At 39.8% G+C, this 13,389-nt stretch overlaps 1 protein-coding gene across 2 annotated transcripts in view; it reads left to right on the forward strand.

The window, feature by feature from the left end:
- acap1 (ArfGAP with coiled-coil, ankyrin repeat and PH domains 1) overlaps positions 1-13,389 on the forward strand; it is a 32,779-nt gene that overhangs the window by 17,327 nt on the left and 2,063 nt on the right. For both annotated transcript variants that reach the window (XR_005991464.1, XM_041779217.1), the window contains exons 9-21: positions 2,137-2,211; positions 3,818-3,930; positions 4,012-4,063; positions 4,166-4,266; positions 4,417-4,528; positions 4,716-4,933; positions 5,009-5,078; positions 5,252-5,346; positions 7,727-7,920; positions 8,126-8,173; positions 8,295-8,470; positions 9,753-9,862; positions 13,224-13,334. Coding sequence is in view for 1 of the 2 variants with exons in the window: in XM_041779217.1 (XP_041635151.1) it covers positions 2,137-2,211; positions 3,818-3,930; positions 4,012-4,063; positions 4,166-4,266; positions 4,417-4,528; positions 4,716-4,933; positions 5,009-5,078; positions 5,252-5,346; positions 7,727-7,920; positions 8,126-8,173; positions 8,295-8,470; positions 9,753-9,862; positions 13,224-13,334 (1,475 nt within the window). In the remaining variant the exon portion in view is untranslated. The remainder of the gene's footprint in view (positions 1-2,136; positions 2,212-3,817; positions 3,931-4,011; positions 4,064-4,165; positions 4,267-4,416; positions 4,529-4,715; positions 4,934-5,008; positions 5,079-5,251; positions 5,347-7,726; positions 7,921-8,125; positions 8,174-8,294; positions 8,471-9,752; positions 9,863-13,223; positions 13,335-13,389) is intronic.

Consider the following 13,389-nt stretch of genomic DNA (forward strand, 5'->3'; position numbering starts at 1 on the left):
TGTTTCATCTTATTTAAAGTACAAATTTATGAAAGTATGACTTTACCTTTAGAAAAGACCAGACTGTGTCTAGCCTTTATGCTTACTTTTTTAATCACTTCCTAGCTTTAGCAGCATGCTTAGCTTACAGACTTCTCTGACTCTAGGCAAGCCAGCGGGTTAGCATAGCTCTTGCCCGAAATGTTAAGACAGGTCTGGCTGCTGCCCACAGATGACCTTGGCAGACGCCCGCTCTTGCAGACCACTACTGTAAGACGGCGCCTCTGTCGGGATGAAAGTTCTGTAATCTGACAAAACAACATATTTCTAGTTCGGGATTTTTAATTTAACTTTATTTATAAACCGAGTCTGGGGTTACATTTATGAAATAACTACATTGCAAACATTACAGACTAAGAAACATTACATAAATAAAACAGAAAGGTCAGAGGTCTGAATTATGTATAAACCTGTTTTACAAGTTGTTATGCGAATGGTGGGTCGCTTTAGCTTTGTTAGCTTTAGCTACCCACCATTTCTATGTAAGCCAATGTAGCTACTTTAGCTTTAGCAACATGAGCTTTGGCAAACATAGCTAAAGCTGATGTAGCTACATCAGCTACATAGTTAATTTGGCTAACATAGCTACAAATTCAACATAGATAACACCAGCTACAAAGCTATGTTAACTTTAGCAACTGTAGCATAAGCTAGATAGTTCCATTAGCTTAAACTTTAGCTATGTTGGCAACATAGCTATGTTACCTATGTAGCTTACATAGCTTTTTTTAGCATTAGCTAGATTAGCTGTGCTAGAGTGTTTTCATGGAGGACAAGCTTTGTCCTGTTAACTTCCTTGATTGCAGTAGTGCCACCTGACAGGCTTTCAGAACATTGCAGAGTGGTGCGCTGTGAGCAGTTGCAGGTTTCAACTTGTCCTATTACAAATCTTTGAAAGTTGAGGTTAAAGAACATAACTCTGTTGAGTGTTTTAAACATTTTGCAGAGATTTTTGGAGAAAGGAAGTTGTTCTAAAATTAATTTGACCAAAGGAAATGAAGGATATTGGAAAAGCACTGAATGTAAACAGAGGTATGTTCGCGTTTGATAGACTCCACTCTCCATTTAATAAAAGGACACTATTTTTGTTAAATTGCATCAGATGAGTTCTTGGCATCAGAAACGAGAAGTCACAGGAAGATATCACACTTAATCGTGACAGGAAAAGTGAGCAACAACAGGAAATATTTTAAACGTCTGTGCGTGTCTGTGTATGCGTGCTAGTTCGTCCTTCGCTGTTTTTTGCATGGTCAACCTTGTACATCAGCAGTACAATTTCTGCTTGTTTTTGCTTTATCTTAAGAATTTAAAACAGGAAATGAATTTGTCAGCGCTCACTTGCCAAATCAAACCACTACAAGGCTTCTTCCTGTTTCAACAGGACATGATAGGAACAAGAATAAGCAGATGAGGGAGAAACAGTGGAGAGTGAAACACTAAACAGACTCTCTATGAGTAAAGAAACATCAGTGTTGTTGCTCAGGTTGGCACAGGATGTAGGAAGAGGTTCAGCTCTTCCTAATTCCTGTTTCCTGAAGAGCAAACTCAGCAGGAGCGATAAACAACCCTGAACTTGTGGATGTCTCTCCATTTCTGCCATTTTCACAGAAGCAAATATGTCAAAGATGAAGCAATAAGGACTAACTGAAACTTTTTTACAATTGTCTTTCTTTTCAGTTTCATCAGCAGAAATTTCAGGAGAGTAGCTGAAAGTTTTCATTCACAAAGCTCTTCTGAATTTACTAATTTTCTCATTTTATGGTCTCATTTTGAGTGTAAATATTCCTCTACATTTTACAAAATAGCCAACCAGTTAAGTATTGAATATCTCAACTATGTAGTGGGTTTGATGCTCAAATGTTCCCAGTAAGCATGTAACATAGCATCTTCATACTGGTTTACCTTCTGAAAAACACACATCAGCTCATGTATTCTGAATTTCATAAGCTATATATTAAAGCTTTGTAAAACTGTAAACTTGGTTGTTGTCCCAAAGAACGGATCAATTTAGCAATCTTATCAGTCCAAGAAATGTTATTCTAAAAATTGAAGGTTGTTTTTGAAGGCTAACTTTAGTGTGTATTTCTGTTCTTACAGCACACACAGTTTGTTCTCAACGCTGCCAGGGAGAAGAGAGACATGGAGCAAAGACACGCTGCGATCAAGAAAAAGGTCAAACATCCACAAAAAATTACATTAAAAAGCATACTTTTCCCCCAGAAACTTTATTAAATTAAAAATTTGTTGTAGCATCATGTAAGTTCTCCACCTTGAAACAGTAGCTTCAAATTTAAACTAATTGTATGGCATTATCCCATTTCCGCAGAGAGCCCTGGTAGCACGTTTTTAGCACTATGTAACCAGTAGCGGTTCATGGTTCTCTTATTATAAGTGTGTACAGCTTTAGAGCACTAGTTCACACACCATCCTTTTCCTAAAAAGAAGCCAGTTAGCCAGACTTGGTACTGACTGAGAAAGAAGCCACACAGAAAGCAAAAATTAGAAGCCCATAACTCCATGTAGAAGTTATTCATAGCAGATTGCGGTACAAGTTAAAGCCCCTTTATGCTCCGTTTATGTATGAAAATAAAAAATCCATATGTTTGAACAATACAGCCATCCCTGCCCATAAACTCACATTTTTCTGTTAAAGGTGCAGTGTGTAATATTTAGCCTAGTAGCATTTAGCTGAACAAACTTGGTAAAATAAAGCAAAACATTTCTAAGACGGTCTATCTAAATAAGTATTTAGTCATCTAAATTCAAAAATAGCTATTTTGAAAAAAACAACTCAGAATAAACCTTTAATTCAAACATAGGGAGGGTCCCCTCCATGGATGCCACCATCTTGGATTTTTACATGTTTCCATGGTAACATAGAGGAAAAAAGGATAAATAAAGTTATTGTATTGTATTGTATTGTATTCACATTACAGATACACATTAAATTCAACTGGTTGCCACAGTTTCCAGGAGAGAAATGCAAACTAGAACCCACTTCTAGATGTTGATATTAAGTTTTACACACTGCACCTTTAAGTTTGTGTGGATGTTAAAAAATAATCCACCAGAGGTGGCGATCTCACATGAACCTCACCTGCTTTATCAGTTCTCCATGAAGAGTGTCTGCAGAAAGTATTTACCCTCTTGGATGTTTTGCACTTTTATTGGTTTTATAAATCAAGAATGGCCAATAAAATTAGTTTTTTTATGAAGAAACTTTTTAAATGTCAAAGTGAAAACAGATTTCTACAAAGCAAGGTAAAATAGGTGCTTGCATTAATATTCCCCCCATGGAAGTGACGGACCAAATCCGATAGAGGTCCAGCCAATTGGTGCTAGCAGTCTCATAATTGGTGAAATGGGGATCACCTGAGTGCAGTGAATGTGTCACAAGTAACTGTAGTATGTGAGTGCCTGGAGGGTCCAGTCACAGGTTAATCAGTATCCCCGCCTACCATTACACCATGACGACAAAATAACACTTCAAGCAACTTAGAGGGGTTATTGAAAAGAATAAATCAGGGGATGGTTACAAAAAAATTTCCAAGGTACTGAACATCCCACAGAGTTCAGTAAAATCCATCATCAAGAAATACAAGGAATATGACACGTGTAAATCTGCCTACAGTGCAGTTGCACTCAGAGACCTTTAGAGGGGGCCAAAGTGCACCAAAATAAATGCGTACATATTGTTGCTTTAATACTAAATCAAAGAAAAGATGCAGTTTTAAGTCATTTCAGTGGCTTACTTAAGTGATCTCTTTGATATTTCCAGGATGTTTCATACGATGATTCCATCATGGATTTTAACGCTGATGCAGCTAACGGGATTGCCATGGAGGGATACCTCTATAAGAGAGCCAGTAATGCCTTCAAGACATGGAGCAGGTACAGTTTTACTCATCAAGTGGCTACTATTTGTCTTTTTCTTTTCTTTATGCTGTTTCGTGTTTTTTTTTCTTCCCACAGGCGCTGGTTTTCAATTCAGAAAAATCAGCTGGTGTATCAGAAGAAATTTAAGGTACTTTTTAAATCATAAAATGCTATAAAGAGACCAAACTATTGAAACTCTATGAAACACACAAATGTGCATCTTAACATGCACCGTCTACGTTTCTCTCAGGACCAGCCCACTGTTGTGGTGGAGGACTTGCGTCTTTGCACAGTGAAGCCCAGCACTGAGAACGAGAGACGCTTCTGCTTTGAAGTGGTCTCCCCGTCAAAGTGAGTGTGCTAGCAAAGATGCTCCTACGTGTTTTTAAGTGATGGTGGTACATTTCATCGGTGCTAAGTGTGGGGATAAAAGTATCACAGCATTCAGAAGAAGAGGGGTGGGAGTTATGAGAATATGCTTATGTTTGTGTGTTTGTGTAGGTGTTGTTTGTTGCAGGCAGACTCAGAACGGCAGCAGCAGGCTTGGATCAGCGCCGTCCAAAACAGCATTGCCTCAGCCTTTCAGGAGCACAGAGAGGACCCACACAGCCCAGTGAGAGACACACTCGCACGCCCACAGTACACACAAACACACTACAAAGACACATCATACCCACACATTGTCTTCTTTATCTAAATGTTTCTGTGGGAGTTTCACCAAAGAGGATACAGGAGAATTTGATGCCATTGTGTGTCTCCTTATTCCTGAATTTTCCTGTATTGTTGTGCATCGTTTTCAGAGGCAGCGCTGCAGCTCGGTGTCAGCGGGCACTTTTGGAGGAGGTGGGGGAGGAGGTGGTGGAGGAGCAGACCAGGAGAACACCGGTTGTAAAGCGCTAGAGGAGGTTCAGGCGATCCCCGGGAACAAGCAGTGCTGCGACTGTGGGGAGCCCAGTCCTGATTGGGCCTCCATCAACTTAGGCATCACACTTTGTATCGTCTGCTCCGGGATACATAGGTACACACATAAAGACACAATCTGGAGCACACACTTGGCTTGAAGCATCAGTTTTAATGTTTCCTCCTCTAACAGGAGCCTGGGAGTCCATTTCTCCAAGGTACGCTCACTCACGCTGGACTCCTGGGAGCCTGAGCTCATTAAGGTAATTTAACCTTTTAACTGCAGCAGCTACACTACCTCATTATTACAATAACAAAGAGATCCACTGAGTGCACTAGTTATGCAATGTATTATGTAACAATTTACTCCAAATAAACTCAACAAATAAAGCCCTTAAACTGGTTCCCATTGTTCCTATTTCTTTGTTTCTTTTAGTTGATGTGTGAATTAGGAAACACGGTCATCAACAGGATCTACGAGGCACGGATTGATGAGATCACCATCAAGAAGCCACACCCCTCCAGTCCCAGGTACAACCAATCAGCAACAATTGACAGTGGTTTGAAATTTTTTAAACAATAATTGGACAACACGATGAGCGTGCATTGTTTTGGCTTTATCCTGGCTGTGACTTGTCAAGCTTTTGTAGCCCCACCTACAAGGGGACATATGCAAAATTCACTTTTTCTCAGGAACAAAAATATGGGCCCCTGACCTGTCCACCATCCCCTCAAATACCAGAAAAATCCATTGCCTTCCAACCCCTCTTTCTCCACCTTTCAGAAAATGTGTGCTAAAACAAGCCGTTCTATTTTACCCTCATGATGTCACATGGAGAGTAAGCACCCGCCCCCAGGTTTGGATGGCCCTCCTCGCCTGGAAGAAAGTTCCATGCTATTCTCCTGATCTTGCTCTCAGCTGCCAGCTGAGGTGCTGGATAACTCAGTGGGTTACCCTACTGACTTTTGTCTTGGAGATTGATGGTTCAAATACCAGTCAGCTCCTAAGCTTTGGATAAAAGTGTCTGAAACATTGTAACATCAGGAGAGCCACATCCATTTCCTGAGAGGGGTGTGGTCAGGGGTGGAGTCAGAGAGCTAATTACCATTTAAAGCCACAGAAACGGCTCGCTCTGAGAAGGGCTGAAACAGAGGGCTTTTTAGACATGCAAAAATCCTATACTGGAGTGTTTTTTGGCAACAGACTTCACAGGCATGTTTTTTGGGGACCTCTGAGACCAATATAAACTTGCCTTAAAAGAGTAAAATATGTCCCCTTTAATGCAAGTTGAGGACCATAGAAACCTATTTTGACTTCGCCATTAAATAGGGTTTTATTTGTCAAAAAAGCCAAAATATATTGACCATGATTGATTTATAAAATCAGTAGAAGAGCAAAACAGCCAATGGGGTGTATACTTTTTATAGGCACTATATGACATAAGGGCATTTGAAACAAATAGGTCTAATATTAAAATTACTGTTTGCATTGAAGGGGATTGTTTAGAGCTAGCTTATCTGGAAATATGCCATTCATCATTACTGAATTGATGCATCCATTACAAGTCTCCTTACTTTATAGAAATGCAATACTAAGTTGAAAGATTAAATAAATAAACAGAAATGAAGGTGTTTTAGTGGGAAAATTGAACAGTAATAGAGAAAAAAAAGGGTGGAAAAAAACCCTCATTTTATTTTCCAACAGCTATTTTAGATTTCTTTTTCCTTTGGCTGAATTGACCTCAAACATCTTAACAAAAGTTACACTGATATTATGAAGACATAAAAGTAAAATATCCTGCTAATAAGAGTGTAAGTCCAACATTTGATCATAAAGATCAAAAACCAAATACAACTACTATACAGTCCTAGAGGTAGCGGAGTCAAAAATACAAATACAATATAAAAAAGCTTTCTTAAAGAGTCTATATTATTTGTATGCATTAATCCAATTTTCTGGAAGTCTGTCTGAAGGAAAAAAACATTTCTTAAGTAATAAGTAAGATACATTGTGCTGCAGGAAAATACATTATATTAAGGAACTATTTGAATCAAATCAAAGCAAACATCATGACTTTACATGTAAGTTTAAAATTTCTGTGGTTACTTTTTCATTATTTTGTCTTGAAGCACTGTGTTATGCATCATTTACCAGGTGCTAGACTTGAGCACACTCATCATCTCCTCCTGCTGTTGTATTGATAACATTACATAAGCTCTTACTCTGCCTCTGGATGGTACATCTGTACATACTTTAAACACTCACTCATCTGACTGTGACTGAATTGATTCCAACCTCCAGAACTCTAGAGAAACTCATCTGTGTTCATAAGTTACATGAATATTTCCTCCTCTGTGTATCTGTGAGTTTTTAGATGACTATACCAGCTGCCCTCTACTCTCTTTAGTTTTATTTATGACTTCCTCTACTCTAAGTTGTGTTACATCAGACAGGAAGTGCAGCAGGTAAATGATACAGATGGTTAACATCGTGACTGAAGCGCCCTCCGGAAACACGCTTTCAGCCTTGTGTTGTCTGGCCTTACATTTTTGATCAGCTTTTAAAGCACTACAAATACACACAGTTTTTTTTTTTTTTAAATAAAACTACTTGTGTGCTGAAAAGAAAGGAGGCATTTTGAGGCCTAAAAAGAGCTCTTGTTATCTAAATTTATGACTTCATTAAAAGACACTAAGTGCCTCAGGGAGGGGTATGTTAGCATTCTTGTTTCCCAGCTGCATAAGCAAGCTGTTGAGTCAAACTGAGAACAAGAGGAGCCAGAAACATCCCAATAAAGCCATCCCTGCATGTCTGCTCCTTTTGTTTTGTACGTTGTCTCGTCCAGTTAGTGAAGAGTGATGAATTTCCTCCATCTGTCTTTCATTCTAACTCTAAATATATGTCCTTCAGAGGCGACAAGGAGTCATGGATACGCTCCAAGTATGTGGAAAAGAAGTTCATCAGAAAGCTGCCGGAGACGGGCATGAACCCCCTGCTGAGGCGATCCAGTGCAAGGAGGAACCGAGCAACCACACAAGACAAGACCGTGCAGCGACCGGCACTTAAGCCCAAACCAAACCGAGCCACTCTGCCTCGAGTCACAGGTAAACACTGAGGCCTAAAACCCGAGTTAGTGAGCTTTTAGAGATCTAATAACTCAGCTTTTTGCTCACTTGGTGCCTGGATGATTGCTCACTTTTCTCTGCTGATGTCACAAAGTAGTCTACTGCTTTGTCACTCACCTACATGTTCATGAGTTCTAGCAGTAAGCAGCATTAACCAGAAAATGGGTGTTTTTTCTCTCCTCAGGGTTGAGCCCCAGTGACATCCAAAAGAACAACAAAGGCACCCACAAAGGTGAGATAAATTAAGCTCTGATGCCCACATTTGACTTGAGAGCATGAACGATCCTGTATAGTGTTTAGATAAGGCTCTACAGGATACAAAAAGTCAAATTTAACTCCTCTGTTCTCTTCAGATGCAGATGAGGAAGAGGAGGATCTGAGCGGCCTCCATCCCGGGGCGCTGCTGTATCGCTCAGCGGCCCTGCAGAACTTCCCTGTCATGGCCGACGCTTTGGCCCACGGAGCCGACGTCAACTGGGTCAATGTGGCCGAGGAATCCAGCACGCCGCTCATACAGGCCGTCTCAGCTGTAAGGAGAACATTGCTTTCATTCACAGTTTACTTTCAATGTGACAGCAATATTGATGTTCCCCAGAGGATGAATCATACAATGTTTGACTGACTAATAAAGCAAATATTAGCAAAGTTACAAAGTCTCAAATTACAAACATGAATGGCTGAGATTCAAAATTTATTGTGGTGAAAATTCAAGATCACAGGAAGATGTACCCTAAAAATAAACAAACAAAAAAAAGCTTAAAATGTATATTACACCTTCATGTTCCCCAGAGGACTGAAGCCTACTAGTTTGAACAACAAATGAATCTCCCAATCACAGTACATTATAGTTGTATTCACAAATATGCTGTTACATTTTAACACTTCTATAAAAATTAATATGTTTGGTGTAGCTTATGGAAAATTGGGCTTAATTAGCTCATCTAATCTATATTTTTAACCTTTTTTAACTTGCTGAGAGGATGAAGATTAAGATGGAGAAGAAGATTGTGTTAAATGTATTTAAAGGTACAGTAAGTAGATTTTTTTACACTGAGATGTTTACATGAGTTTAAAAAACGTTTACTCTTATGTTGCATAATGTCATTGAGTTGAGTACTTTAATTATCATAAATATTTCCAACAGTTTTCAAAGCCAGAAAAGCTCTTAAAGTCACTGTAAAGTGATAAAAATATCTATTTTAGGTTTGTTGTATGACAGGTGACTGTGTTATGAACCACAAGGCCAAATTTCAGTCATGAAAAACATCTCTAAGTTAATAAAATTAAACTTCAAAGTCTAGAAAAATGAGGCAGTAAATCTGCTCTAGGATGGTGTGGGCATGTCGGTTGAATTGGCTGAAGCCACGCCCACTCACAGGAAATTTGATCCTCTTGAATTAAAAAAACTGCTTCTGATCAGAGCTCTGCTGCTTGACTGTGCCAGAGCAGAGAGACAGAAGTTGGGGGTTAGATTTACTGTTTTCTGGTACAAATTTTATATAATTGTAGAATTAGGGGGACGGGGTATTTCCCCATCAAGACTGGTGATGTCATGGACCCCTAGGAAAGAGGTGAACAACCTTCTGAAGGGCTCAGTTTTAAAAATTCAGTCACCCGTAGATCTCAGTGTTTTCATATGTTTACATCAACCTAATTCCTAACTTTCTAGTGTACTGAGACACAAAGTACAGGTTTCACTTTAAAGGGACTTTAATTTTTAGTTGGTACAGTCTGTGTATTGTCGTAAGGTCATCTTTTGTTATTATTTTGATTGATCAAGCTATATTCCTATATTCCTGTATCTTAACCAGAATGCTCTGGCTGCCTGTGAGTTCCTGCTGCAGAACGGGGCTAATGTCAACCAGGTGGACAGCAACGGGAGGGGACCACTCCATCACGCCACCATCCTTGGTCATACTGGGTAGGATATGCTTTCACAAACACAACACACCGCATTAGTAAATTTAGACTTTTTCTTTGGCTCTCTCAAACTGCCCCTCCCTCTTGCCTACGGCTGTTATCAAATATATAGTATCTGATTGGAAAGAAATGTGTACATAATTTAATTCCTTTCTCTAGTGATGACATGAAATGAAATAAAGCCAGAAAAAGATTTAGACAAAAGTTGAAGAAATATGTATTTAGAAATGTTTACAAATTGTTTTGTACATTTTTACTTGAGTTTTCTAATAATTGTAAGATATGCATCAATTTGAATAGGATATTGCAAAAATGTAATATACTTGATGTCGGGAAGAGTAATGACAACATAAAGAGAGAGTGGAATGAAACTCCCTCTGGGTTTTTTAGCTCTGCATTCATGCTAATGGGACAGTGCTTCCTGCTGATTGTTTGTTTTCCTAACATTTTTTATATGTTATTTATATAGTGAATTGCTCCCTCCCTCAAACCATTAGCCCTGCCATCATGTAGTGTAAGAGCAAAGGCTCCAACCACTCAGGGGTGTGGTGTCTAGGGGCATAATGATAGTGTCATCATAAGAATATGACTGAAAGAGAATCAACAGAGACAAAAGAAAAGACCTTGTTTAGTCTAAGAAGACAAACGGATAACTGCCAAATCAACTTTGAGATCCATATTGTAACATACTGTAGAAGTGATTGGATATTTATCAACCCTTGTCTTTTGCTGACTCTACCTTTTTAAAGACCTGCTAGTGAAACAAGACAGTAGGAAGGGGTGAAGTGTGGAGGCAAGAGAGATGGGGGGAGCTGAGGGATGAAAGAAGTATGTCCAAAGGGACTTCAAGAGAGAGGACAAGGCATGTACCCCAACCAACAGTTTGAGGAAGTGCTTGGCTGAAGAACAGCACAGAGGCACTTACCATGGCCGCACAAGAACAGGTCCTAAACGCAAGATAGATAGAGGCGGGGGTCTATCACATCAGACAGGACCCCAGGTGCAGACTGTGCAGGATGCCCCTGAGAGAGTGCAGCACATCACAGCAGGGTGTAAGATGGTGGCAGGCAAGGCATCCATGGAACGCCATAACTAAGCGGCTGGCGTAGTACACAGGGATATCTGTGCCGACTAAGGGCTGGAGGTCCCGGGATCAAGGTAGAAGACACCCCTAAAGGTGGTCGAGACCTGAGCCAAGGTCTTGTGGGACCTCCAGATCCAAACTAACAAATAGGTGGTGGCTAAACAACCAGATACGGTGTAAGTGGATAAACAGCAGAAGAAGGTAGCAACATCAGAAAGAAGTAGCACAAGAAGCTTGAGAAATCTTCTTTGGCTTGAGAATGCCAAAGAAGATATGAGAAGTAAAGGCAACTGCATTACCAGTCTTACCACTTTAACCCCCAAACTGGGCTCATACAGATGCAAGGAACAACATCTGAGATCTGTCCAGAAGGGCACACTTCTAGAAACAGTTAAGACACTATGCAGAACACTCAGGCTCCCAGGTCACTGGTAGAAGACCTGAGCTTAAAGGAGACACAAGAGAATTTTCAGCTGACTAACAAAATGGGAGGAGGTAATAAAAGCTGAATAATAAGATGTTGAAAAAAAAAAAGGACAACTTTTTGGTTTAAAAGGCTGTCACGAGCAGTGTTAACAAACAGCATGTAATTCTAAAGGAACAAGTCCGTCCACTAATAGGAATAACTGATTAAACACAAAAAAACAAAAAAAACAACCAAGTGCATGCTAACAAAATTACACACTGACAAAGGTTGTGTTCTCAGGAAGGACTTTCTAGTGCAGGAAATATAAAGACGCTACTTCATAAACACACTCAAAGAAAATCTACTTAAGCCTTCGGGCATGGTGCCCAGAACCATTAACAAAGCGAAATAGATCCACTCAGTCTCCTCTAATGACAGCATGCTGTTGTGTTTGTTGGAACATCTCAGCACAAAGGAAGTGATGAATTGAGAGAAAACACAAAGAAGTCTCTGAAATCTCAAAATGAAGACTTTTAACAGCTCGTCTTGAGAACGTTTTTTTATCTTTAAACATCTTTTTGCTGCTGACATGATTTGTAGGTGATTTTAAAGAAAGTCGGCTGATGTGGTTTCACAACAGTGAATAAACCTTTGTCTAAAGGGCCTGGCTTCTATATAAGAAGGAAAATCTAATATGGAAGCTATTATTTCACTGAGTCCTACCTGTTTGTTAAAAAGTTAAGGAAGGATCTGAGTCTTATCTCAGCAAGCTAGGATCACATTACAGACTTTTGTAGAGCACAGGTGAGGAGCTTAGGTTTTGGACGGTTTTGTCAGGAGCGAGGATTTATTGATTAAAAGTTATTAGTACTATTTCTGCTATCCTGTCATAACATTTTGACACAGGAGAGCAGCTAAACTAACCTGACATGCCAGATGGATGTGTTTCACACATCCATCTGGAAAACCTTCGATATACAGCGTTTGGGAAAGGGCAGAGCCTTTGAAAAAAACTCGGAGGGTGATTGGATGAATGTTCTGTCCATCACATATTTACAGGCCAATTTAGAGCAACATTACACGTGACGTCGTCACCGCTACTGAGGTGCACGTGTGTACTGAGGAATAAACTCCATATGGAGCTGCATAACGCAAACCATGGCAACTATAGACATGTCAGTACATGACTTTTGCTGTTTTTGAAAAGAAAACAACTCACTGCTGTTCTTTGTTCTTCTTTTAACGAAGAAATGTCATCAAGTTGTGAGAGAACTGGCACTTCAGCAGCATCCACGCTAATGTCTTCCACCATTATTGCACCGGCCTCTTGTTCTTGCTTGCTTACGTCACGACTCCACTGCGCCTGAGAGCACTGCCCCTCGATGCTGATTGGTCCTGTCACTTTTTTAACTGGGCCCAAACGGTTTAGATGGGAGCTTTGCAAGATAGATTCACCAGTGAGAAACAAGGAAACGGGTGTATCCATCTGCTTTGCAAGATTACAGCTGAACAGCTTTTATCACAAACTTCATGAAGGGAAATCTTTACCCTTATCAGATCCTAATACAGTATACTACAATACAGACCGTGTTGGTGTTGTTTTTTAATTCTAGGATCAGGCTGTTGCAAAGGGTTAGAGTAAGATATATTTTGAGCTAGTTGTAATTTTTGAAAACATGTCTACCTTAATGCCTGTGCTTAAAATCTGAAAGTTCTTGACTTGCTGAATTGGTTCCTGGGCCCCCTGAAAAGGTCTTGCAGTGGAAAGTAGGCTTTTATCCTAACATCTATGGGTCATGTCTTTAAGTTGTGTTCATTTTCCCACATAATTAACAAACTTTCTTTGTCCTTTCTGTCGCTTTGCTGTCTCAGGTTGGTCTGTCTGTTCTTAAAGCGAGGCGCCGACTACAACGCCAAAGACAAAAACCAGAAAGACCCCATAACAATCGCTGTGGAGGCCGCCAACGCTGACATCGTCACTTTGTGAGTGTTTGAGACTGAAACACTTTCAAGAATCATGAAACCAAAGCGGCTTTTC

Source organism: Cheilinus undulatus, linkage group 22 (assembly GCF_018320785.1).
Source record: "Cheilinus undulatus linkage group 22, ASM1832078v1, whole genome shotgun sequence".
In the NCBI taxonomy this organism is placed as follows: Eukaryota; Metazoa; Chordata; class Actinopteri; order Labriformes; family Labridae; genus Cheilinus; species Cheilinus undulatus.